This window comes from Loxodonta africana, chromosome 5 (assembly GCF_030014295.1).
Source record: "Loxodonta africana isolate mLoxAfr1 chromosome 5, mLoxAfr1.hap2, whole genome shotgun sequence".
Lineage (NCBI taxonomy): Eukaryota > Metazoa > Chordata > Mammalia > Proboscidea > Elephantidae > Loxodonta > Loxodonta africana.
The window spans coordinates 43,151,560-43,177,990 of NC_087346.1; the positions used below are offsets into that span (position 1 = coordinate 43,151,560).

General features: G+C 38.5%; 1 protein-coding gene across 4 annotated transcripts in view; it reads right to left on the bottom strand.

Moving 5' to 3' along the window:
- Nucleotides 1-9,386: 9,386 nt before the first annotated feature.
- Nucleotides 9,387-26,431, bottom strand: part of NPNT (nephronectin) — a 79,529-nt gene continuing 62,484 nt past the window's right edge. For all 4 annotated transcript variants that reach the window (XM_064285479.1, XM_003410379.3, XM_064285480.1 and 1 more), the window contains 4 exons: nucleotides 21,852-21,938; nucleotides 21,263-21,361; nucleotides 11,677-11,933; nucleotides 9,387-10,051 (listed from right to left, as the gene is read on the bottom strand). In XM_064285479.1, the coding sequence (XP_064141549.1) occupies nucleotides 9,956-10,051; nucleotides 11,677-11,933; nucleotides 21,263-21,361; nucleotides 21,852-21,938 (539 nt within the window). In that variant the 3' untranslated portion in view covers nucleotides 9,387-9,955. The remainder of the gene's footprint in view (nucleotides 10,052-11,676; nucleotides 11,934-21,262; nucleotides 21,362-21,851; nucleotides 21,939-26,431) is intronic.

The following is a 26,431-nucleotide window of genomic DNA, read 5'->3' on the forward strand; positions in this document are numbered from 1 at the left end:
ACAGGTCTTTCTCCACTATCGCAGATATCTGAAATTTGCTTCTCAAAAGGTGAAAAACATTTTGAAGTTTTCAGTAGCATTTCAGTCCTCTAACTTTTCAAACAGCTGGTAGAAGATCACTTTGTAATTGTGTATTGGGTTCCAAGATCAGCCCTACTTCTTAATGGTAGTATGTCCTTTAGCAAGTCATTTAGTCATTCTCAAACTCAGGTTACTCATCTGTTGCAGGAGCCAATTATACCTACCTCCGCATACTGCAGTGCAGATTAAATAAAATACTGCAGAAAACTCTTTTTAAACTGTAAATTTTCTGTGTATATACAAATATTATTCACAGTACCAATGAAGTAACATTGGTTCACCAGTGGCTGTCAAGTTGATTCCAACTCATGGCAATCCCATGTGTGTCAGAGTAGAGCTATGCTCTAGTAGAACTAGGCTGTGACCTTTTGGAAACAGATGGCCAAAACTTTCTTCTGAGGATCCTCTGGGTGGATTCGAACAGCCAACCTTAAACTTAGTAGCTGAGCACTTAACTATTTGTCACCCAGGGACTAACACTGATTCAGGTTCTCCTAATTACAAATTGGCCCTAATACCACGTGCAACCGCATACCTTTAGATATCTGGTGGTACCTACAACAGGACTGGTATTTAGTAGGCAGGAAGGCAGGGAGCTTCTGTGTGTGTCTCTGATCCAGAATTGCCATCTTTAAAGCAGGGTTCTCAAACTTCAGAGCATCAGAATCACCTGAGGGCTTGGTAAAACACAGACTGCCAGGTCCTACCCCAGAATTCCTGATTCAGTAGGTCTGGGCTGGGCCTTAGGATCTGCATTTCTAACAAGTTCCCTAGTGATGATACTGCTGGTTCCAGGACCACACTTTGAGAACCCAATGCTCTAACGCTCATATGGGGGGATCTGTTTCATAGATGCTCATATGTGGGAGAAAGCTAAGCTCTATACTCTACAGGGGTACTTTGCAAACCTAATGGGCATACAAATTACCCAGAGAATCTTGCTAAAATGTGTATTTGGAGTGAACAGAACTGAAGTGGAGCCCACAGTTCTGCATTTCCCAAAGCTCACGGGTTATGCTTGTACTGCTGGTCTACTGATCATACTTTGACTAACTAGGGTGAAGAGTACATCTCACAACAATTCATTTGCTTCCTATTAAAACAGAAAAGGCTGTTCCCTATTTATAACTAAACATTCCAAGCTTCTTGCTCTCAACCACTTGTCTGCTTTCAGATAACATGAACAGTGAGTTTAACTCTGCAGGAACCAAGTTTTTCCTTTTTTTTTCTTTTTAATCTTATTTAAAGATAAAAGTATTTGCAAAAGTTCATGCAATACAAAAAGATAACTGAAAAACTTCTGCTGTGCATATCTGGCTTTCGCCTGCCAAAGACACAGATTTTATGAGAAGGGACAGAGCAGTATATTGTCCCATCACTTCAAATGCCTTATGAATGAAATCATCATGGAAGAACTCACTCTCCTAACTTCAAATAAAAGAGGCCATCCCAGACATTTTACATTTTTTATTACTGTGGGAGAGGCGGGGGAGAAAAGAACTATTTCATACGCAGAACTATTAGAACTTGCTAATGATTTGAATAAATAGGGGGTTAAAAAAAAGTGACAGATTTCAATGATGAATGGCATTAATAAGATAATAATTTCATTCACAGGAGGGAATTGGGAAGGGTTGGTAGGCTTGAGGAAAGAGACAGTGGTAAGATTAATACTTCACATTTGAATTTGGTAAGTATGGAGTCTCAGGGATCTTTCCAGTAAATAGTTGGAAACGTGGGAGTGTGGTTCACGGAAGCCAAGGGAGAAGAGGATTTCAAGAAAGTGGGTGTAGTCACCCCTGCCAAGTGCTGCTGATATAATGATCTATGTTGATTGAGCGTGGGAATCATATGCAAAATAATAAGCAGCCTTCAAAAAGAGCAGTTTTGGTAGAATAGGGATGTTAAAATGCAGAGTTAAGAAGTGAGACAGTAATGGTCGTAAGATATTGTAGTATTTGTTCTTTCTAGTTGTTCTTTCTAGATATTAGGTGGAAAACAAAGATTAAATAGCAAGGAAACTAAAACAATCTTAAACTAATGAGCATTAGAATCATTTGGAATCTTGTTTTAACACAGATTTCTGTGCCCCACTCCCAGTGTTTCTGATTCTGTAGGTAGACGTGGAGCCCAAGAATTTCTTATAGATTCTCAGTGCTGATGCTGCTACTTTTGGCACTATTGACATTTGAGTCAGATAATTTGTTTTGGGGGGTGCTCTTCTGTGCATTACAGAATGTTTAGCAATGTACCTGACCTCTACCCACTAGATGCCAATAGCACATGCCCAGGTGTGACAACCAAAAGTGTTTCTACGCATCATCAAATATCCCCTGTGGGTCAAAATTGCCCCCCAGTTGAGAATCGTTGATTTAGATAATTCAGTTAATCAGAAAGAGACAGTCTGCAAGTAGATCCAGAACACCAGTAGAGGGGCTTGGTCTGGAAAATAAGGTTTGTGCACCACAGTGGAGCAATGGGACAGAGCCTACTAGTTGTAAATTTGATGCTTGGAAATGAAATTATCAGGTTATGAGTGAGGGCTTTACTTTCAGCTTTTAAAGTGCTAACCACCAAAAATCAAGTTGGAACTAACATCCAGTGTAATTCCAGGTTGCTTCTTGGTTTCTGCATCCTGGAGCCCTGAGGTTTTCTAGTAAATTATCCCCAACTGGTGAATGCCTCTTTGTCTTTTAAGATGTAGGCCTCCTGGATCATTGCCTCACTTATATTTAAGTGTTCTCAGTTGTGAGTTCTTTATTCTGAAGGCCCTTCGATTTGTTAGACAAAACAATATTCTGCATCAGGAGGGCAAGTCTCAATATTCCATGACCAAAAAAGTTTTTCCAAAGAAAAAAATACAGTGGAGCTTAGTGAGTTTTTGTGAATGGAGATCTTGCAACCACGGACCTTTAGGTCTTTGAACAGCACATGCTTATGGAAATAAAGGCCCTAATCCTCCTCTGTGTATTAAAATCAAGGCTGTGTCACTTAAATTCGGGGTCCAGGGCAAGCAGCATTTGCAACACCTAGGAGCAGGTTAGAAATGCAGAATCTCAAGACCACTCCTCCTCTCCCCTGCCCTGATCTACTGAGTCAGAAGCTGCCCAAGCGATTCATGTCAACATTAAAGTTTGAAAACCAGTGAGTTAAGGTTCAGTCCCTGGGTGGTGCAAATGTGCTCGGTTGATAACTAAAAGGTTGAAGGTTCAAGTCCACCCAGAGGCATCTGGGAAGAAACGCCCAGAGACCTACTTCTGAAAAATTAGCCATTGAAAACCCTATGGAGCTCAGTTCTACTCGGACATACCTGGGGTTGCCATGAGTCAGAGTCAACTAGAAGGGAACTGGTTTGATTTTTAAGGCCCTGAACTCACCATGGCTCTCAGGGCTCTCAAGGCATCACATACTACTGTTCAAAATAGAGCTTTGGCATTGAATTGTATGACTTTAATAAATGTCCATCTTCCTCTCTAGATTGACACCCTACAAGGGCAAATCTGTTATACCCCAAGCCATGCACGTAGCTGTCATTAGGTGCCATTGCACTGATTTAGACTCATAGCGACCCCATGTGACAGCACAGAATGGCCCCATGGGGTTTCTAGGCTGTGATCTTTAAGGAAGCAGGTCACCAGGTCTTTCTCCTGAAGAACAGCTGGGTGGGTTTGAACCACCAACCTTTCAGTTAGCAGCCAAGTGCTAACTGCACCACTGGGGTTCTTTATGAACATAGTAGAAGCCTCGGTGGTGCAGTGGTTAAAGCACTTGGGTGCTAACTATAAGGTCAGAAGTTTGAACTCACCATCTACTCTGTGGGAGAAAGATGTGGCAGCCTGCTTCGTAAAGACTTACAGCCTTGGAAACCTTATAGGGTCACTATACCAAAAAAAAAAACCCAGTGCCGTCAATTCTGACTCATAGCGACCCTATAGGACAGGGTAGGACTGCCCCACAGAGTTTCCAAGGAGCACCTGGCAGATTCGAACTGCCGACCCTTTGGTTATCAGCTGTAGCACTTAACCACTATGCCACCAGGGTTTCCATAGTAGGCATTAATTTGACAGCCGTGGGTTTTGAAGTGCTCTAAAATCCATTAAACAAGTTAATGAACTGGACCCTGGAATCTCATACTTGGCTGTTGCCTCCACCAATCTCAAATGGGTTTCAGAAGAAGTTTAAATTCTTAATAAACATCACTCAGAAAACCTGAATGTTCTCAGGTCTCAGAGATGATTATGAAGAATCTTTGAGAAAAGGAAACATGCAATTTTTTCTTTATCTTAAGCATGAAATATGTATTCATCCCAGATGAGTCTCCTACTCACTGAGGGTGCTCTGAATATTGGAAAGAAAGCACCCTTTGAGCATATTCTCTAAAATTTTTCAGGCTTAATTTTAATCTTGCATGGTTTCATTACTTTTATTTCTTTAAGTAGTTCTTTGCCCCATCAGGAAAAGTTATTGGAGTATAAGTAAAATGTCACAAATGAATGAAATCAGCCTTAGTAAAGACTTATTTTTCACCCACAGTTCATATTTATTCATGTGTTTACTGATAGCTTATCTTGTCTTTCCATAAAAGGGTTTTAGGCAAATATTTACAACTAAATGGTACACGGGCATACCTCGTTTTATTATGATTCACTTTATTGCACTTTGCAGATAATGCATTTTTTACAAATTGAAGGTTTTTGGCAACCCTGCATTGAGCAAATCTATTGGTGCCATTTTTCCAAGAGCACGCATTCACCTTGTGTCTGTGTGTCACTTTTTGGTAATTCTCATAGTATTTCAAACTTTTTCATTATTGTTACATATGTTATGGTGATCTGTGATGAGTGATCTTTGTGTTACTATTATAATTGTTTTGGGGTGCCATGAACCATGCCCATATAACATGGCGAACTTAATCAACAAATGTTGTATATGTTCTGACTGCTCTACCAACTGGCCATTCCTCCGTCCTCTCCTTCTCCTTGGGCCTACCTATTCCCTGAGACACAACAATATTGAAATTAGACCAATTAATAACCCTACAATGGCCTCTAAGCATTCAAGTAAAAGGAAGAGTTGCACACCTCTCACTTTAAATCAAAAGCTAGAAATGATTAAGCTTAGTAAAGAAGGCATGACGAAAGCCAAGACAGGCCAAAAGCTAGGACTCTCGTGCCAGTTAGCCCGGTTGTGAATGCAAAGGAAAAGTTCTTGAAGGAAATTAAAAGTGCTACTCCAGTGAACACATGAATGATACTGCTGATATGGAGAAAGTTTTAGTGGTCTGGATAGAATATCAAACCAGCCACAACATTCCCTTAAGCCAAAGCTTAATCCAGACCAAGGCCCTAACTCTCTTGAATTCTACAAAGGCTGAGAGAGGGGAGGAAGCAGCAGAAGAAAAGTTTAAAACTAGCAGAGTTTGGTTCATGAAGTTGAAGGAAAGACATAACATGAAGTGCAAGGTGAAGCAGCAAGAAGCTGCAACAAGTTATCCAGAGGATCTAGCTAAGATAATTGATGAAAGTGGCTACACTAAACAAAAGATTTTTAACGTACATGAGACAGCCTTATGTTGGAAGAAAATGCCATCTAGGACTTGCATAGCTAGAGAGGAGAAGTCAATGCCTGGCTTCAAAGCTTCAAAGGAGAGGCTGGCTCTCTTGTTAGGGGCTAACACAGCTGGTGATTTTAAGTTGAAGTTAATGCTCATTTACCATTCCAAAAATGCTAGGGTCCTTAAGAATTGTGCTAAATCTACCCTGTCTATATTATATAAACGGAACAACAAAGCCTGGATCACAGCACATCTGTTTACAACATGGTTTACTGAATATTTTAAGCCCACTGCTGAGACCTACTGCTCAGAAAAAAAGATACCTTTCCAAATATTATTGCTCATTGATAATGCACCTGGTCACCCAAGAGCTCTGACGCAGAAGTACAGGGAGATTGTTGTTTTCATGGCTGCTAACACAACATCATTCTTCCGCCCATGGATCAAGAAGTAATTTCAACTTTCAAGTCTTATTATTTAAGAAATACATTTCATAAGACTATAGCTGCCATAGGTAGTGATTCCTCAGAAGGATCTGGGCAAAGTAAATTGAAAACCTTCTAGAAAGGATTCACCATTCTAGATGCCATTAAGAACATTCATGATTCACGGGAGGAGGTCAAAATATCAACATTAATGGGAGTTTGGAAGAAGTTGATTCCAGCCTTCATGGATGACTTTGAGGGGTTCAAGATTTCAGTAGAAGAAGAAACTACAAATGTGGTGGAAATGGCAGGAGAACTAGAAGTGGAGCCTGAAGATGTAACTGAATTGCTGCAATCTCATGATAAAACTTTACCAGATGAGGAGTTGCTTCTTAGAGCAAAGAAAGTGGTCTCTTGAGATGGAATCTACTCCTGGTGGAGATGCTGTGAACATTGTTGAAATGACAACAAAGGATTTAGAATATTACATAAACTTAGTTAATAAAGCAGCAACAGGGTTTGAGAGGATTGACTCCAATTTTGAAAGAAGTTCTACTGTGGGTAAAATGCTATCAAACAGCCCTGCATCTTTCATGAAAGGAAGAGTCAATTGCTGCAGCAAATTTCATTGTCTTATTTCATGAAATTTCCACAGCCATCCCAAACTTCAGCAACCACCACCCTGATCAGTCAGCATCAACACCGAGGCAAGATCCTCCACCAGGAAAGATGATGACTTGCTGAAAGCTCAGAGGATAGTTAGCATTTTTTAGCAATAAAGTAATTTTAATTAAGGTATGTACATTGTTTTTATAGGCATAATGCTACTGCACACTTAATAGGCTACTGTACAGTGTAAACATAACCTTTATATGCACCGGGAAACCAAAAAGATTGTGACTTACTTCATTGCATTATCCGCTTTTTTGTGGTAATCTGGAACTGAACTCGCAGTATCTCTGAGGTATGCCTGTATAACAAAACATAAAGCAACCTGCTAACTAAGACATGGCTTACAGTGATCTTCTGACCTCTTTCCCTGTGAATGCTCATGAAAAAATGACTCATATTTTATCATCTAGAAAGCATAATAATATAGTCTTCAGTCTTCCAAGCTGTAAAGGGCATTCTACAATAGATGGCTTTTGTGGAAAACATCAATGAACTATCCCAATCCTCTTCTCCCGATCACAAAAAATAAAACTCAAAACAAGAAGAAATGGACAACCAGTATTATTAACAGTGTTTTTAATTTACAAAGAGTTATTTTTATTTGGCCGTTTTGGAAAACCACTAACATTTTTCACTTTATAAAACATTAAATAATAAACAAGACGTTATACAGTACTTTGGATAACTTCTTCCATCATCTTAGTGCAATGTAATATTGGCACCTAAAAGTGAAATTTTCAATTATTTCCCCTTTCTTCTTCAGCTGTGCAGTTACATGACCAAAAAGGAAATTAATCATTAAAACATGGATCTAAGGCCATATTTTCTGGCCTCTACTCAAAGGCTCAATGATTTATATTTCCCCTCTAAACTCCCCCGCCCCAAGTTAAATTATGAAAGACATTCTATTGTATATTGTTCACACATGCACACACACATACACACAAATTTTTTTTGTGGGAATTAGGAGATTTCAATTAACAAGAGAAACTGAATTACACTGATTAGGTGAAGGAAAGTCCTGGGCCTAGCATTTTTTTCAGTAGCCAAATTAATTTCTCACATACAAAGCAGAGAAAATACTCCAGAAAAGAACTGTGTCCCTTGACAAGGTCTCTTTGAAAAACAAAAACATCATCCATGGAGCAAGTTAAAGGTTTAATTAAACCTTTACTGGGGCGGGGGCTGCCAGCACATTAGGACATTATTGAGATACTAAAATATTCATGATAGTCTCTTTTGGAATAAATAGTTTTCTTTTTTTTTTTCTTTTTGTTCTAATATTGCTAGGCATGCCATAAAGGGAGAGACATTTCAGTGAGTTCACCATTTGGTGGGCTCTTCCCCTTTCACCCCTCTCTATGACTTACCATAAGGGTGCCTATGGGGAAATGCCTAAATTACATTGTGGCCTAGTCCAAATTACTTTGTTCTTAAGATTTTCATTGAATTACTATTCAATTAACTATTAGGATCAAAATACTTTGAGGTAAGAACATCTTTAACCATCTTAAATAAATTTGTATCTCATTTTTAAGAAGCCTCAAAAAAAAAAAAATACCACAAAATTCACACTCTTTTTATAAAGGATTCTACTTTAACAACTGTCCCTGCCAGGAAATGCTCCCTCATACTCCAGCCTAAGCCTGTTTCCTCTTGTTCTATTCTTGGTGCATATGGAGAACAGCTGGTCACCATCCTCTCTGTCCCAACCCTTCATATACTTGAAAACCATCAATGGTTTGCCCCTCAGTCTTCTCTTCTCCAGGCTGAATAATCCCAGTGCCTTTAATTTTTCATCATAGATCTTTTTTTCCAACCCTTTAATCATCTTTGTGATTCCTGGCAAAAACAGCAGAAAATATTTTGATTACTTGAGCAGAAATGAAAAAAAAAAAAACAAACTTCAGGAGTAAGTTGCCTTTTAAAAGTCATACATATATTTTAAATAAAGGTAAAATATGAAGAGAGGAAATACAGTTGAAGGTTCATGGACCTTAGAACTCTAATCTTATCCTGCTCCGATAATGTGTGTGAATCTCATTCCAACATCCACTACTTCAAAGCACAGGACTGACTTCTTTTCCCATCCTGACATGATAGCACATAAGTTATGAACTAGATCTGCCTAAATTTATACTGAAAAAAATGAGCATGAAAAACTGTTCCCTCACCATGCTTCCATAAAACAAAACAGAATCACTTCGATAAAACAACCAGAATTTTCACAAAGGTTCTTAAATATTAACAGAGAGTGCCATGTAATTATGGTAAAAGCTGTTGTTTTGAAATTATAACTTGAAACACGGAGGGGTATATGTGTTAACAATGGTTTCTTGTCTACCTGAATGGTTTGTAAAAATCAAACTCAAAACCATTAAAAAACATATATATATATATAAATATCACTCCACTATCACAACCTGACACTTCTTCCAATTTTCTCTTGCTGCCAATGTAAGATCATGAAACTAGTTGGCATTTCACCACGTATTTTTTAACTGAAGAGATCACCAGCTGCCTTTTACTTTGCAACTAGAGTCTGTAAATATTAGAAACACGTAAATACTTAATACCAATAGCACATTTACACAAAACACAATACTACTAACAAGGGATTCCATGCCTGTTCTACATAATTGTCTTTAAAATAAAAATACAGATAACAAGGTAAGAATAAATGCACCTTGGTATGTTACACACCCTTCTCTTATAAAGTAAATGGCGGTAAAAGTCAGAGTTCAGGTCCAAGCCAGAACTTACTTAAATGAAGAGGATAAACCAAGCACAGTGTGTATCATAAGGAGAGTCAATACTACACACGGTACAACACTGAACAGATAATGGGATGGCCATTTGCACATAAGATTTCTTTTGAAAACTTCTCCCATAATTTGCTATAAAGAGCACCTTATAACCAGGATGAAGAGTTGTGTGGGTCACACATGCAGAAGGCCTTCCTAAAAGTGACACGGGATGGAAGGTAACACCGAATGATGGCTGGGATGTGTTTACGAGTGCCCCTTCTATTTCAAGGAGGGTTTCACTGTTCATTGGGATTGCACAAAAACGGCCAGCAAGATGTGGGTCACCAACCAGGCTTTCTCCTGACCCACTAACCCACTCTTCTCCTAGGCCTGATAAAAGAGAGGAGAGGAGAGGACGTGAGGGCTGGAAAAAGAAGAGAGAGCAACATAGGAGTTCATTGCTAGTTCTGGAGTTGCTAGCGTTCTTCAGAGCAGTGGCCTTTTTTCAAGCTCACATCATCCAATCCAATCTCCCCAGTGTGACCACGCCTTTTTTCACCTTTGAAGATGACCTAGGGAGAGAATGCATACACCAGTCAAGCATCCTCTCTGTCCCTTTCCGATGCTCACTCATTTAGCAAGCCTTCTTTATAACAGCTGAATATTAAACTTCTTTAACAGAAGAAAAGACTGAAGCATGGCAACTGGTGTCATCTAAAAAAGAAAGGCTTTCCTTTGGTAGGAACTTAAATCACCAGTAATCTGTCAGCCCACATTACTCAGAATCAGTTACTGTTTAAAAAGACACTCTATAGGCTCCTTCAATTTAAGAAGGGTTATGAAGCAGATACTTTTGTCAAAGATTACCCAGGTTAGAAGTCAGAAGAGTGTGCTGGAATATAAAAGTACAGAAATTAAGAGCCAAAGCTCTGGAAGACCATAATCATGCAGCCTATTTTAGATGTTTCTTAGTTCCCACTTTGCGTTAATATAGCTTTGTTTCCTAAAATTGGAAAAGAAAAAATCAAACTCCATAATCAAATCACAGTCTTATTTTTACCTATGTAAAGAGCAAAAACTTTCACTATTCTTGTACTTTATCTTCTATAGAGCATCCCTGGTTCTTTAAAACAAGAGAAACTTGTCAGTGCTATGACTTGAAACAATTGATTATCTTGCTTTATTTCTCCAAGTAATATAAATATTATGCAAAAATTTAGGAAAAAATATCAAAGAGTAAAACAAAACCCAAATACTACTGTTATAGAGTGTATTAACGGAGTCTATCTTCTTTCTAAAATAGTTTCTATGAACTAATCTTATAAGCATAAATGCAGACTCTTCTAACAGCAAAAGTTGTATAAACATCAACATAAAGAAGACCCTTTCTGCAAATACAATCATGATCTTGGTGGGGTATTATAGACCATTTCTCCTGCTCCTTGATTACTTAGAATAAAATTTATATAGTCAATCAAGGCTTTTCCCACACCCTGTCCTGAGTAGAATAGTGTTTCCAAGGGTATTGTTCTCGGTTTCCACCCAAGGCTGCTTAACTATGATCTTTGGAGGCAGAGGAAAAGAAAACTGAGCTTTAAACAAACAATTCAAAAGAGAAAAATGAAACTCTTCTAGGGTAATTCATGATAGTAAAAGTTTGAAATAGAAGGAATTGAAGGAGAAGGAAAAGCAGGTACGGTTAAGCTCATCACCGCCACCCTTTGAAATACCTGATTTACTTATTTATTTTTTACTCATTCTATTCCTGTTTTTTTTTTTAAAGAACAACATTAAGAAAAAGGAGGCCTTGCCAGGGTGGGGGTGGTAGTACTCACTGATTGCAATGAAGAAGCAGAAAAGAATTACAGAAAGTGACAATGAATGAAGTCATAAGACCCAGGAAAAGAAAAAAAAAAAAAACTTTGTCTGAATTTGAATTAATGAAGAGACAAACCCATTGCTGTTGAGTCAACTCCAACTCATAGTGACCTATAGGACAGAATAGAACTGCCCCATAGAGTTTCCAAGGAGCACCTGGTGGATTCAAACTGCCAGCCTTTTTGTTAGCAGCCATAGCTCTCAACCACTATGCCACCAGGGTTTCTATGAAGAGACAAGGCTTCTTCAAATTCAGACCCCAGAGCTCTCCTATGAAAGGAAAACTGCCAGGCTCTGCCTCCTTTGCGGTTCTACTTACGCTCTTGACGTCAGCCCCTCGCAAGGTGATCTGGGTTTGCCTCCAGCCATGGCCACCATTTCTTCCCCATAGGGCTGCTCCATGGGCACCGTGTTTTCTCACAAACACCTGGAGTGTGCCGGAGTGCAGCCCAGTCACCTTGTGCCTGAACGACAGGCACAGGTCCCCTGAATGCATGAGGTGGCCGAGAGGTAGTACCAAGCGAGCAGCTTTTCCCCCTGGGCCTTTGGCGGCTGAGACTGTCAGATATTGTCCACCTGGAATGGGAAAAGCAGGGCTGTGTGTGTACATGCCGACATCCCTTTCTAGCACAAACAGCATGGACAGAAGTTTAACTTTTTTGTTTTAAGAAGCTGCAGACTTGATAGCCATTTGTAAATAAATCTAGATTTTGAAAGGTGCAAAATATGCCTTATTTTTATGCATGTCTAAAATTCTATGGTTTAGTGTTTACAGCAAACACTCTTATTTTACTTACAGAAGGTAGAAGTTACGCTAAAAAAAAAAAAAAAACAAAAACTAGTGCCATCGAGTCGTTTCTTCTAAGGACACATAATAACTAGTAATCCAAAAAAAAAAAAAATTTTCTTTTTCTTTTTTTTTTTTAAGTGATGACTATTTCCAATGGAATACGGTCATATACATGGGCATATACACACATATGCACACTTGCCACCTCCTGAGTCTCACCAATTTACAGTTGTGTTGTCCAAGACGGCTGGATGGTTTGCTACAACTGACTCTACGTTGCTAGGAAGGATTTTCTATGGAGAAAGCTAACCTCAGGGCAATGAAGCAGATGATTATTTATTCCCTCCTTCTTCCGCCTTTTTATTATTTTTTTGGAAATTTTGAAAAAGAGACCCTTAAAAAAAAAGTGTCGATTTCCCATACTTCTCACACTGGTGTAACCTAACCTAGGCATACGCAGAGGTGTTCTGGGCTTAATGAAAATTCCTCCACAACCTCCTGGAGCTGCAACTTTGTTTGAAGGTTAAGTAGTTTAACACATCTTTATATTAAAACAAATTCATAACATTATATATATATGTATAAAAAACTCAAAACTCATTGTCATTGATATATATATACATATATACACATATATACATATATACACATACATATACATATATATATATAAAACCCGTTGCCTTCGAGTCAATTCGACTCATAGGCCAGGGTAGAAGTGCCTTATAGGGTTTCCAAGGAGCGCCTGGTGGATTTGAACTGCCGACCTTTAGGTTAGCAGCTCCACTATGCCACCAGGGTTTCCATATATATATATTCCACTTATAGATAAATGAACAGAAAATATCAATAAAAATTTTCACTTTGGACAGGCCACTCTGATGATGTCCTCAGATCCCTAGGGCTAAAAAGTTTGTTTCCCTCTGTTGTTAGGGAAACTGTAACAATAATAATAAAGTTTAAGCAGCAGCAAAGTCCGGGATACTGCTTCTCAAGAAGGAGAAAGCTGCAAGTAGTATTTTGAAACTCAACCCATGGGCAAATGACAGTGAATTCACTCCCTTCAGGCTGTTTTAGAGCAGTCAATCCGAAAAGCACACTATGTGTTTCAACATTGATTTGTCCGTAAGAAAAATGTGATTGGGAAGCTGAACACGTGTGTCGATGCTGGTAGGAACCCCTCTTATGTTTCAGTTAAAAGACAAACTATTATCTCTTTCTTATGCTTAATTTGTATAAGACAACATTATAACATTTGGGATGCCTTCCTACTTTTAAGCATCTTCTCCTCTACCAAGACTCCACTGAGCTCCCAAAAGATCTAACAGGTGACTTTCGTGTCCTTCTTACGTGCCAGGCTCCGTGCTAAATGCTCTACATGGATCAATGGGTGGCTGGTGCCTTTACAATTTTCCATGGCCTTTGATGTCAACAGTATTGTTACACCTCTTTTGCTTTGGGAAGTTAAGGTATCACCCAGCCAGTGGGTGGCAGAATAACAATTTGCGTTTCAAATGGCTTGACCCTACTCATCACGTCCTATGCTGGTTTACATGTTTCCCTTCTTCAGGAGACTGTGAACTCCTTGAAGTTAGAATCAACTTTTCCCCAAAGTTACCCTGTTATACTGCCTGGCTTATATGGTAGGGGTTTAAGGCTATTTCTTGAATAAATGAGTGATGTTCTACGAATACAGCAAAAACTGCAGAGAAACAGGTCCTTGACTCATGTACTTGAACAAAAACACCACACACACAGACACATAGACATACACACACACACAATTTCCTACCCTTGTTCCCCGCCCCTCTGAATTAATTAAACCAATATTTAGGACCAAAACATTTACACAGACTTTAAATGTCTCCCCATAAGTTAGCTTTTGAATCGCTTCAAGTATTTTAGTTAAGACTGAGATATAAGGCTATTACACTTAACCTGAAATTTTTAAAAAACAAGGATTATCTTAAGTCCCTGTGGAATGTACATGAATATTATTCTGCCAGACAGTGTCTGCTAACAAGACAAGCTAACAAACCAAGGCAGCCAAATAAAAGTTTCAAATAATCCTTTTGCACAGATAATATAAAACTCTAGTATAAAACATGAGATAAACGAGGCTACAATTTTCCTCTGTGGAGCTGCTCTGTGAGCACTCAGTGTGTGTGTTTTAACATGAATTCTTTCACCATGTAATAAAAGGAATGCCACAAAGTTGGAACAGTAGCAAAGGGATAAACAGATCAAGCACCCCTAAACAAGCTACCTATTAAAACAAAACTTACTTCTGATTCTAAAATACTTATTTAAAAAATAAAATTATTTTAAATATTTTAACTGTTTCAGTTCAAAGCATCATAATAACTAAATAATCCTTTGTTTTTTTGTAAATGATAAGACCAAAAACCAAACCCTTTGTCATCGAGTCAATTCTGACTTCCTGCAACCCTAAAGAACAGAGTTAGAACTGCCCCGTAGGGCTTCCAAGGCTGTAATCTTTACAGAAGCAGACTGCCACATTTTTCTCCTGTGGAGCGGCTGGTGGGTTTGAACTGGCAAACTTTCAGTGAGCAGCCAAGCACTGCAAAATCTGACTGGAAATTTAAGTGATAAAATTTTAATGTATATATTTTTAATATTTTACTGGTTTGTAACTTTTTCAAGTTACAAAGAAAATAATATAACATCGGCTTCTTTAACCTGTTAGCTGTATATTCAAGGATCCTGTGGGGGATTACGCAGTTATTTTCTTTATATTTTATTGCCTAGCTAAAAAACAAACCCAGGTAGAACTAAGATCATTATTGTTTGCTGGTATTTATGCTTCGAATGCAAATAGCTTAATATTTTCCAAAAAAGAAGTAATATATACCAATTGCAAAAAAGAAATAAAATAGAAAAGCATAAATAAAATTTAAATAAACCATAATCTCAAACTCTAGTGAAAACTGCTGTTAACATTTTGACTTCTGAACTTTTTACTATGTAAATACAGGTACACAAGTGCATATGAATATATATATATAGAGAGAGAGAGAGAAAAGGAATACTGTATTTGCAGTATATTTTTCATTCTCTCTCTCTCTATATACATATATCATAGCCATTTTTCTATGTCAGTAAATAAGATGTTTTTCATAGCTGCAAGTATGCCATTAATAATTCAGTTTTCTACTGAAGAACATTTGTCTTCAAGTTTTCACTATTAAAAAGGATGAAAAATACCATAAAACAGAAAGACAAGCAAAAATTTTAAAAATTACTTACAACAAACAAAAAAGGTCTTTCTTTTTTATATAAAAAAAGAGCTCTTAAAAATAAATAATAAAAATATAAGACATCACAGAAAAAGTAATTCTAAAATATATGAAAAATGTTCAAATTTTCACAATAAAATGAAACTTAAAATTAAAATGAAATGCGTTTTTCACCTATCAGCTTGGCAAGAATTAAAAAAAATTTTTTTTATAATATCTGTTTTGGGGATGTCACTCAAATATTTTAGGTCTGAGTATAAACTGCTACAATCCTTATGAAGGGTAATTTAGTAATAGCTATCAAAATGCAAAATGCAAATTCCCTTTGACCCACTAATTCCACATCTAGAAATTTTTCCTAGAGATACATTCAAACATACATGAGATGATATATGTACATGGTTATTCACTGCAGCACAGTCTGCAATAACAAAGCCTAGAAACAGCTTAAATGTTCTTCTTTGGAGGGATGGTTAAATACACTGTGCTGTATCTAATATGTAATGGACTAATGGTTATCCATGAATAAGAATGAGAGTGCTCTGTAGGTACTGATATCAGACAATTTTCAACAACAATGGCTAATACTATCTTACTGGTAACTCTGGGCCAGGCACTACTTTAAGGGCTTTATGTATGTTAAGTAGGTACTGTTGATTACCCACATTTAAGTAACTTTCCCAAAGTCAAAGCTACTAAGTGCCAAAGCTGGGTTTCAGTCCAGGCAGTTCAGCTTCAAAGTCCATGTTCTTCATATTAACTCTTAAGATAATATCACTAAGTAACAAAAGCAAGGTACAGAAGAAGATACCATTGTGTGGACAAAAGGAGTACCACCTCGTGGAAAAGATAACCAAGAAACTGGCTGCAATCAGGGAGGGGAAAGGGGCCAGAGACAAGAATGAGCTTTTTGTTGTTGTTGTTAATTTATTTTCCTTTTATAAGTATTTCAAAATAATGCTTTCAATGCTGCAATAGACCTACCTGTATGTACACATTTACTTGTTTTACATTTAAGTAAATTCCTTGTAATTATCAGTAGCACAGTGCTGAGTCAGTTGCCTTTAATTTTTGATCCCTGGGATCAGGGCTATAGAAAAAGGGCCCCAGGACCAGCACTGAGATCTATGGGAAAAGGGTGTATCTTGGGGCCACACCCTCATGTTGCCAGCATGACACCACACCTGTCAGCAGCACAATTTTCTGTTCCTTAGAAGAAGGTATTAATTTTGTTATTGCCCAATTACATCTAAGACTGATTATGCTAAACAAAACCGAATGAACACCACAAAGGGCAGTTAGCAAATGCACTTATTTTGCAGCTGTTTCTCAAGGTTTTCAGTTTACTTAATTGCAGATTTTCTTGGAGCTATTAGCATATAACAATATTTGCAAATCTGGATCCTGAAAAAGAAATGCACTATTAAAATCAGTCATATCTGTGAAAATCACAACAGATGTTCCTTTATAAACAGTATAATTTAGATAGAAACAAGTAAACAACTAGCTTGGTGATTAGGATAATACACAGGAATAATTTTTTAAATTGCTTATATTCTTCTCTGGCTTTAGCGTGTGATACACACACACACACACCACACACACACAAACACCCCACCTGAACTTCCTAGAGGAAAAATAACCATGAAAATGTAAGTTGTATTCATATTGTTCCATCAGTTTATGGTTAGAATCTCCCATCATATTCTAAAGAGCCAGTCTACAATTCCATCCTGAAATGATTTTGCCATGCACGCCTAAACACTTCTTCTAACTCTCTGCCATCTTTCAGTCTTCCCATCCATTTTTCCAAGCTAGAACCTACTCATGGTCTCCTTCACATTTCCTGGGGAATTCCATTCTGAATCAGAGGCTCTCAGAGCTGATATACAAGGTTTTCTAATCCATTCACCTCCAATGCCCAAACCCCTTTGACAATATCTTCCCAAGTATCAGCCAGTCAAAGATCAAATGTCTCCAGCCACAGAAAGCTCGCACTTCCATGTCAGCCTGGTCTGTTTCTAGATAGTTCTAACTATTGGAAAATTCTTTCTGAGAGTGAATCAAAATGGACCTCCTTGTAGCTGGATCCTACTTCTCATCCCATGTGGTCATAGAGAAAACTCTAAACCATGGTCAAAGGACAGCCCTTCAATTATCTGAAAAGCAGCTCTGCTCTGCTATCTCTTCTCTGGGCTAAACATCTCAGTTCTTTGTCTGCTTTTCATAGGCCTCAAGATACCTTTCCAACTAGGTCATCCTCCTCTGAGTGACCTACAATTATCTCTACACTTCACAGACAGGAAAGAGCCCTCCAAAATGGTTTAACCAACCTGAAATGAGTGGGGCTTATCCCTTCCTCATTCTGGAAAAAAAACCATATTTCTATGAAAATAACTTTTTTGGCAGTGATGTCAGAGTGTTACTCAAATTGATTTCATTATCTACTAAAAGTCTGAAGTCGTTCACACTTCAATGCGAAGCCACACTTTCCCCCTCCCAAAGCTGTGTAATTGTTTTCTAGACCACGAGCGGTACACCTTGTACTCATTATCATTATATTTCACCCTGTTAAATGAGACCCATAGACCTAATCTTTTGGATCCTCGTTCTGTCAGTACACACAGTCATTTTCCCCTCTGGCTTTGAATCATCCACAGTTGTTTAGTAAACACGTTTTCAACGTCTTCATCTAAGCTGTTGGTAAAAACTAGGAGCAACACTGGAATACCATCTCCTGGGGCCAGAGCCAATCATCAGGAGTTATCCAGTAACCCAAATAGCCACCAGTGCCTCTCAATTTGTGCTGTACTATCGCAGCCTACTGACTATAACAAAGCTTATTTGTCTACCATTTAAATTGCCAACCCACTTATCATTTTTTTTTTTTTTCCATCAGAGCACAAGGGGGAATTTGGGTCACAAGAAATTTAAACATTTACAAATGTGGTGAATAATAAAAAATGTTGAAATGTACTAAAGTGGTTCTAAAACACAGTGTTGAAAGTCTAAAAATCAAGTATTCTACATAGACTGCCTACACAGAAGTGCAATGAATTCTTCTAATTTTAGCATGAATTACTCTCTTTACCGTACCCTACTTGAGAGAGTTATTCATTACAGCCATGAACTTTATTCATCATTCCTCACACATGACTGCCAACGATCTTTCCATCTGTAGCAAACGTCTCCAGGTCAGTGGTCCATCAAATCCAGTGGCCTGTAATCTGCTAATCAGATCATGCATTCTACTACAAGAACCTGAGGCAAGACTGTAGCAGTGAAAAATCCAGGATGTTCTGGGCACCAAACTGCCTAGGAGGCCACATGGGCGGTACAGAAAGGCCTGGACATGAAGTCAGAAGACCAGAGTTTGACACTAAATTCCACTACTCCCTAGCTCTGTGGCCTTAGGAAATTTAAACCACTTCTCTGGGCTTCAGTATTTCCTTTGTGAAATAAAGACAACGTTACCTGCTTCATGGGGTAAGAAGACTAAATAAAACTAATAAGATGATGAATAAGCCAAGACTCTAGTAAGTACTTTAGGTTCCTGGGTGGCACAAACTGTTTGTGCTCGACTACTAAACAAAAAGTTGGCAGTCCAAACCTACCCAGTGGGATCCTGCCAGAAAGAGCCTGGCTATCTGCTTCGGTAAAGATTAACCCATTGCTGTCGAGTCAATTCCCACACATAACGACTGTGGACAGAATAGAACTGTCCCATAGGTTTCCAAGACCGTAATCTTTACGGAAGCAGACTGCCACATCTTTCTCCTGCATCTGTAAAGATTACAGGCAAGAAAGCCCTATGGAGCAGTTCTACTCTGTAGCACGTGGAGTTGCCATGGGTCAGAACTGACTGGACAGCAAAGGGCTTGCGTTTTTTATTCATTTGTTTATAACCAAAGCCCAAAGCAAACCCACTGCCATAGAGTCGATTCCAACTCCTAGCTACCCTATAGGGCAGAGCTGAACTGCCCCGTGGAGCCCTGGTGGCACAGTGGTTAAGAGTTTCGCTGCTAACCAAAAGGTCAGCAGTTTGAGTCTACCAGCTGCTCCTTGGAAATCCTATGGGGCAGTTCTACTCTGTCCTATAGGGTCGCTGTGAGTCAGAACCAACCCGAAGGCAATGAGGATGGGTTTGGGTAGAACTGCCCCATAGGGCTTCCAAGGCTGTAAATCTTTACAGAAGCACCACATCATTCTCCTGCAGAGCAGCTGTTGGGTTCAAACCTCCGACCTTCTGGTTAGCAGCTGAGCACTTTAACCACTGTGCCACCAGGGCTCCTTTGTTTGTTTGTTTATAGTAAGCATTAAATAAATGAATGTTAGTTTCTCTCTTATTCACATATATCTGTGACATTAACGCTAACATTGTTCTGCTCAGAGTTAACCTTAAATGAGTGAGAAGGTGAACATAAGAATGAGAGTGAGAATGCAAGATAGGGCTTTACGTGTGTGTTTGGGGTGGGGGGAGGGCATTAAACGGTATTTTATTTTATAGCTAAAAAACTCTAAAAGGCCTACTGAATCTATGAAATATTCTTTTTTTAAAAAAAATCTTTACCTCAAATTTCCTTTTTAGATATCTTGGCTATATTTTAATCTTATGGGCTTTAATAGATTTTTAGATTAAATTTTTAATACCTTTCTACTCAGGGAGCCTGTTAGAAATGCAGACTCCCAGGCCCCAAGCCAGACCTACTGTGTCAAAATCTGCATTTTAATAAGGTTCCCAGGTCAACTGTATACACAATGACATTTGAAAAAAAGCTGTTTTTTGGGGGGGGGGTTTGCTCTCTCAAGTTAAAGTCTGTGTGGTTTGTGCTCTCTCTATATACCAGGTACAGTATTTAAGCACTAGGCTTTTAGAATAAATTAAGTAACATGCTTAAAGGTTTTTCTTCACGTCTTCCGTCTTTCATTTTTAGGTCTAGAATCATGAGTATAATAAGGAAATAAAGAAACCAAACAAACTCCTCCCCCTTTCATTCAGTTGGCCTCACCCATCAAGGATTTAATTACTGAGGGGAGGAAGAAAACCAACAACAATATGTAGTTTTGCTTCCTGAAACAAGAAGACAAAACATCTTTTAAGAACTGAAACTTTAAATTGATAGGGACTGTGCAATTTAAAAGTCTGTTTTAAAAGTCCAAGGGACTATATCTGAAGCCACTTTTCTAACAATCTTTCTCTAATTTTTCTAGTATTCAGGTAAGACTGAAATTTTTTTCATAGAGAGATTTCCCGCCTCAAAGAAATTTCTACTGTTTCCTTCTGCTAACTCTCAAATATTCAAATGAGTGGGTGGAGATACATATAATTGAGAAAATAACCAAGGACCACTGGTAGCACAGTGGTTAAGAGCTTCGTTGCTAACCAAAAGGTCAGCAGTTTGAATTCACCAGGTGCTCCTCGGAAACCCTGTGGGGCAGTTCTACTCTCCCTACAGAGTCGCTATGAGTTGGAATCGACTCGATGGCAACGGGTTACTATGGCTGATGTACCACTCTATTACTCCTGTTATCCCTGGGAGGGGACCACTACAGTCCCTTGAAAACCACATGCTGCAGTATGTCTAAATGTTTTATTTACCAAACCTTTCGGGAGAAATTAGCTGGCCTTTTAATTAACTACCCATCTTCCGATAATATAATCCTAATTGATAGCCAACAAATTTAGCTCACTAAAAGAATATGGACTTTAAAATGCTGTATATGATCTTTTTTTTTTCACCCTCTTTGTTAAGTAAACACGGAGATGTGTTACAATATACCTGACTGGCAGAACTAGGGACTTCAGAGAAGGTCAAGCTGAAATGTGTACCAGGGAGAGTTAGATTTAATGGTTTTACCTGCTGCGTCCCTGATTGGTTCCCAGTGCAAGTCATTGTCTTTTTCTCTGATCCATCCGCAAAGCCCATGGTCAAAATTACAACTGTGTATCAGAACACCTACAAGGAAATGACCAGAAAGATGAGTAAATCACAAGCCCAACAAATACCAATAGAAATGAATTTGGGAACAAGAGGTATCTGTACACGTGTCCTCCCTGCCCATGTTCTACTATCCCACCAGAACGCCCCTCCATGAGATCAGAGGGAAGTTACAGGAACCCTTTCCCAGCACACTGTGCTTGCATGCTCAGCTGCAAAAATAGAACATGCAAGTGCTGCCAAACTGTGACCTTGTTACATCGTCACTTATACATGGTGATGGCCTCACAGGTCAGGGGCTGCTTGAATATATTTTCAAAAAAGAAGAGAGTGATGATTCAGAATTATTTTTACTCAACTGAGTTAACTACAGGGGAAACCAATGTCCTGTTTAAAAAAAAAGATGTAGAATTTTCCCAGATGTAACCAATCTACAACTTAAAACCTATTCTTATGAAACAGAGGGAAACACTTTCAATACAATGAGACTAAAAATATAAGTGTCTACCTGGATCATCCTTTGCTTCATCATCTGCACTGACTCCTCTTTCTATTTCAAAAATTTCAAACAAGTCATTTGAAGGCTGCCGTGGAACTGCAAGAGAGATTTTTTGTTTTTCAATGAGGTATTGATAAGGAAGCATTACCTTTAACAAAGGACAGAGGAAAAAGGCCTAAGCATTTTGCTCCTCTGAAAGAATCCAAAATATTTAATTATGTTTCATATGAAGATTTATGAAGTTTGCTCTGCAGTGATTTATACCATAACACTTAAAAAAAAAAAAAAACTTTTTTTTTTTTTGTAACACTTAAAAAAAAAACACTTACCTGGGTACAATTTAAAAAAAATGATTTTTAAAAGTTCCTAAAATTCAACATCAAACTACATAAAAAGTCTTCATCTGAAAAACACATTTTAAAGGAGCTACTAATTTCTAACAAAAAATTCATCTCTATGAAATTCTGAAGTTCATCTCTAAAATTCATCTCTGGAAAAGATGCATCGTTATGAATTCTCAATGAAAGCTGTTTTAACTGAAAATATCTACAATTGCAATGAACAGTTTGGTTGTTTAACAACAAAATTGACTCCCCACAATTGAACCCTGTACATTGTTACACTCTAATATATATTTCTTATCATATAAGCAGGTTCCATGGCTCCTTTAAGATCAAATCCAAACTTTTGAACAGCATTCACCATCCACCCCGTGAAAATACACAACACTATCCAAACATGCCATTCATTTTCATATCTCTCTCCCCCATCCCCCAGTTTGGAATGCTCTCGTTCCCACTAATTTACAAGCCAAACTTCCCTTCTTCACTCAATGCCCCGTGCAAATATCATTGCCTCTGAGAAAACCTGGATGCTCCAGACAGAATTAAATTCTTCCCCCTTGTACTTCAACAGTGCGTGTTTGCATACTTCTATTACACTCTTTCATAAAGAATTGCAGCTATTTACACACATATATGTCTGTCCCTCTGCTAGTCTCTGAGGTCCTGGAGGGGATCAATCATGTCTCATACATGTGGCCTTTCCAGGGCTTGACCTGGTCACAGGCATGCAACAGGTGTTTACTGAATGAATACAAAGATCTTATCAGAAACTTCAGTGGTCTGTCAACCCTATTCCTCAAATAAAGTGGAACAGAGTTTAAGAATCCACTTTTAAAAAATAATTCATTTATTTATTCATTCAGTCGATGTGTATTTGATTGCCAACCACATGCCAAACACTGTGTTAAGCCCTAGGATGAATGGGGTGAACAAGATCAACAAGGACCTGCCCCTCAAAAAGCTGACATTCTAATGGCAGAGGCAGACATTAAACAAGTAGATAAGTATTATAGTTCTAAATTGTGATAAAGCTTAGGAAGGAAAAACAAACAAAAACAGATGATGTCATGGAAAATAACTGGGTTGGAAAGAAAGTGGGTGTGGGAATATTGGTGGGGTTAAAGGGAATACTCCGGCAAAAGCCAGAGAAGACTCCCTTCTCTTTGCCAGAACTTAATTTAATTAGTTCTATTTTTATAAGACAGGGATTAAAAGATGAACTTAGAACACTAAGAAGCAGATATCATTCAAAAGAGTTCTTTTTCAGCAATATTCCTATTACTTTTGATAAAGATTTCTTTTTAAGTAACAACCCCATAACGTTTAGCATACTGTTTCTGAAGTCTTTTCCTTTGTGTTTCAAAAGTCCAAACGGTGGACTCCTCACTTCTTGCACTCACATTTACCCAACTTGAGAGGGATGGCAGAATGGAAGCTAGTCCATAGACAATCTCCAGGGACCGCTGGTGCCCTGGTGGTGAGACAATAAGCCTCCCTCTCTTGTATCTCAAATGACTAACAGCAACGACAGCCCATTCAGCTTTTCTTTTCTCATTTGGAGCTCTGAGAAACAAAAAAAAAAAAAAAACCAAACCCAGTGCTGTTGAGTCGATTCCAACTCACAGAGACCCTATAGGACAGAGTAGAACTGCACCTGGGGGTTGCCATATTCTTTACTAGAAATATTACAAAGTTGCAGGCAAGCATGGTTCATTTCTCTTGACACAAAGAAAATTATAAAAACTCTATGAAACAATCCATGCTTTTCTTCTCTTCTCTTCTCGTAATTAAAACAAATTATCTACAGAATGGAATCACTCAAACCTTGCAGTACCATATTCTACGGGAGTGTTTTATAAAGGGAAACAAGAAGGTCCTCTCTGAGGACTACCATTTAAACTGAGACTTGGAGAACATGGTGAGCAAAAAATGATGCGTTGAGGTGAAGAAAGATGGAGCGTTTCAAGCAGCAAGTACAAAGAAAGTGCTCAAATGTTTATAAACGAGGATGGACTTCACAGTGGCTGGAGGGCACTGAGAAATGGAGTGAGTAACATGGGATGTGGTTTTAGAGAAAGGAAGGGCCTAGGTTACACATTTGGAGAATGGCAAACAAAGTGATTGGTCATCTAATAACCCGCAAGCCTCAGATGGTTGAGGCACTTGAAGCTAATGATCATAAAATATACGTATCTACAATTCGTTGACAAAAATGTCAAGGGAATTTAGAGACCTGAAGTGCTTAGCAACTATTAGCTCTTACAATTTATGTGCTCTACTTTGTAATCTTGTCAAATTACTTAACTACTTCTCCTCCCTCACCCATACCAGAATAGACCACTCAGAGCATCCCACTGAAGTGTCGAGAAAAGGCACACTACCCTGGTGTATTATTCGGTTTATGCAAAAATACTAATTGAAATAAGCAGTGGACAAAATCAGCCATGTAGTGTGATCTCAACTGTTTACAAAACAAACAAAAAACTGAGCTAGAAAAAGTATAAAAAGAAATATACCAATATGCTGACAGTGGTAGTCTCTGAGTACTGGAAATGAAACTGATGTTTTCTCATTCACTGGTTTGTTTTGTCTTTTGTATTCTATTTTTTAAAGATTGTCTATAGTAAGAATTTCTATGATGAAAAAAACCTGCCTAAAAATTACCTAAAAAGGAAAAGAGCTTTCTGTCAAAGCACATATACTTATCCCTACCCCACAGTTACTTATTTGTATGTTGATTGCTCAAAGAGAACACTGAATAGAGTCTTGACAAACCCACTTCCATACAGCTGACTGAGTGACCCTACAGGACAGAGTGGAAACCCTTGTGGCTTAGTAGTTAAGTGCTACAGCTGCTAGCCAAAAGGTCGGCAGTTCAAATCCTTAGAAACTGTGGGGCAGTTATACTCTGTTCTATAGGGTCGCTATGAGTCTGAACCAACTCAGTGGCAATGGGGCTGGTTTTTTGGGTACAGGATAGAGTAGGACTGCCCCATAAGGCTTCCGAGGAGCACCTGTTGGATTCGAACTGCCGACCTGTAGGTTAGCAGCCATAGATCTTAATCACTATGCCACCAGAGCTTCCAGAGGTGAAGGGAGACACTTAATAATTTCCCTGAGTAATAAGTCCTGTAAGGAAAAGTAGAAGAGTAGTTGAAGCACTCACCTGCTAACCGAAAGGTCAGCAGTTTGAACCCACCAGCCGCTCCACAGGAGAAAGAAGTGGCACTCTGCTTCTGTAAAGATTTACAGCCTTAAAAACCCTATGAGGCAGTTCTACTCTGTCCTACAGGGTCTCTCTGAGACTCAGTGGCAGTGAGTTTTTTGTTTAGAGGTTGCTATCTAAGCATGAGGGTTACAGGAGGGGGAGTAGCTAAGCTAACTTGGGGAAGACGGCTGTGATAAAAACCTCTGACATGAAGGATGAGTTACTGTGAGCTGGGGCCCTAGAGAATGAAAGAGCGTGGATCAAATACATCAGTACAACTGGAGAGCCTATGGAGGAAGGGCAGGGTAAATGAAGAAACCACCAAATGAAACTGGAGATGTAGGAAGACTGTGCAGGGCCTTTTTAAGCTCTGTAGATACTTTAGACTCTATCCTGGTGGAAACTGGAAGGCTCTGAAGGATTTTAACAGAGGGGTGCAAGATCAGGATTGCATGTTATAATCACCCTTCAGTCTGTAGTGGGAAGAATGAACAGGAAGGGGGTGGGAGTGGGAGTCAGAGGCCAGTTCCGACCAAAATTAACATAAACTAGAGAATGTTCATACACTCTTTAAAGGACTTGTTTCCTAAAAAATTTCCTTCCATGGGTCAATGTTTTAACCACCAAAATGTATTTCTTACCCATTGCTTTGTACAATCTTCTGCATAAACTGAAAGTAAAGGAGATATACTGTCACAGTTACTGAAGCAAAAAGACAACGGGATAAAAATGTGGTTGGATTGGGGTGAGGGACACTGTATTCTTTCGTAACGACTACAAAGCCCTGGAACCAGGAGGAAGAATCAGCCACACAAATAAGCAGAAAACTTCTTTAAGAAACCCTGGCCCAGAACTTACTATGACACACATGTATCCCAGCGATGTGATGATATTAATATACAACCTGTACTCATAAATTTTTTGGTTTTTTGTACTCATAAATGAGGTTTCCCAAATAATCAACTGTATTTGTAACCAAAATGCATTCAGAGTAAGCACAGAGATGTAAATATTATCATACATACCTCCCCCTCTGC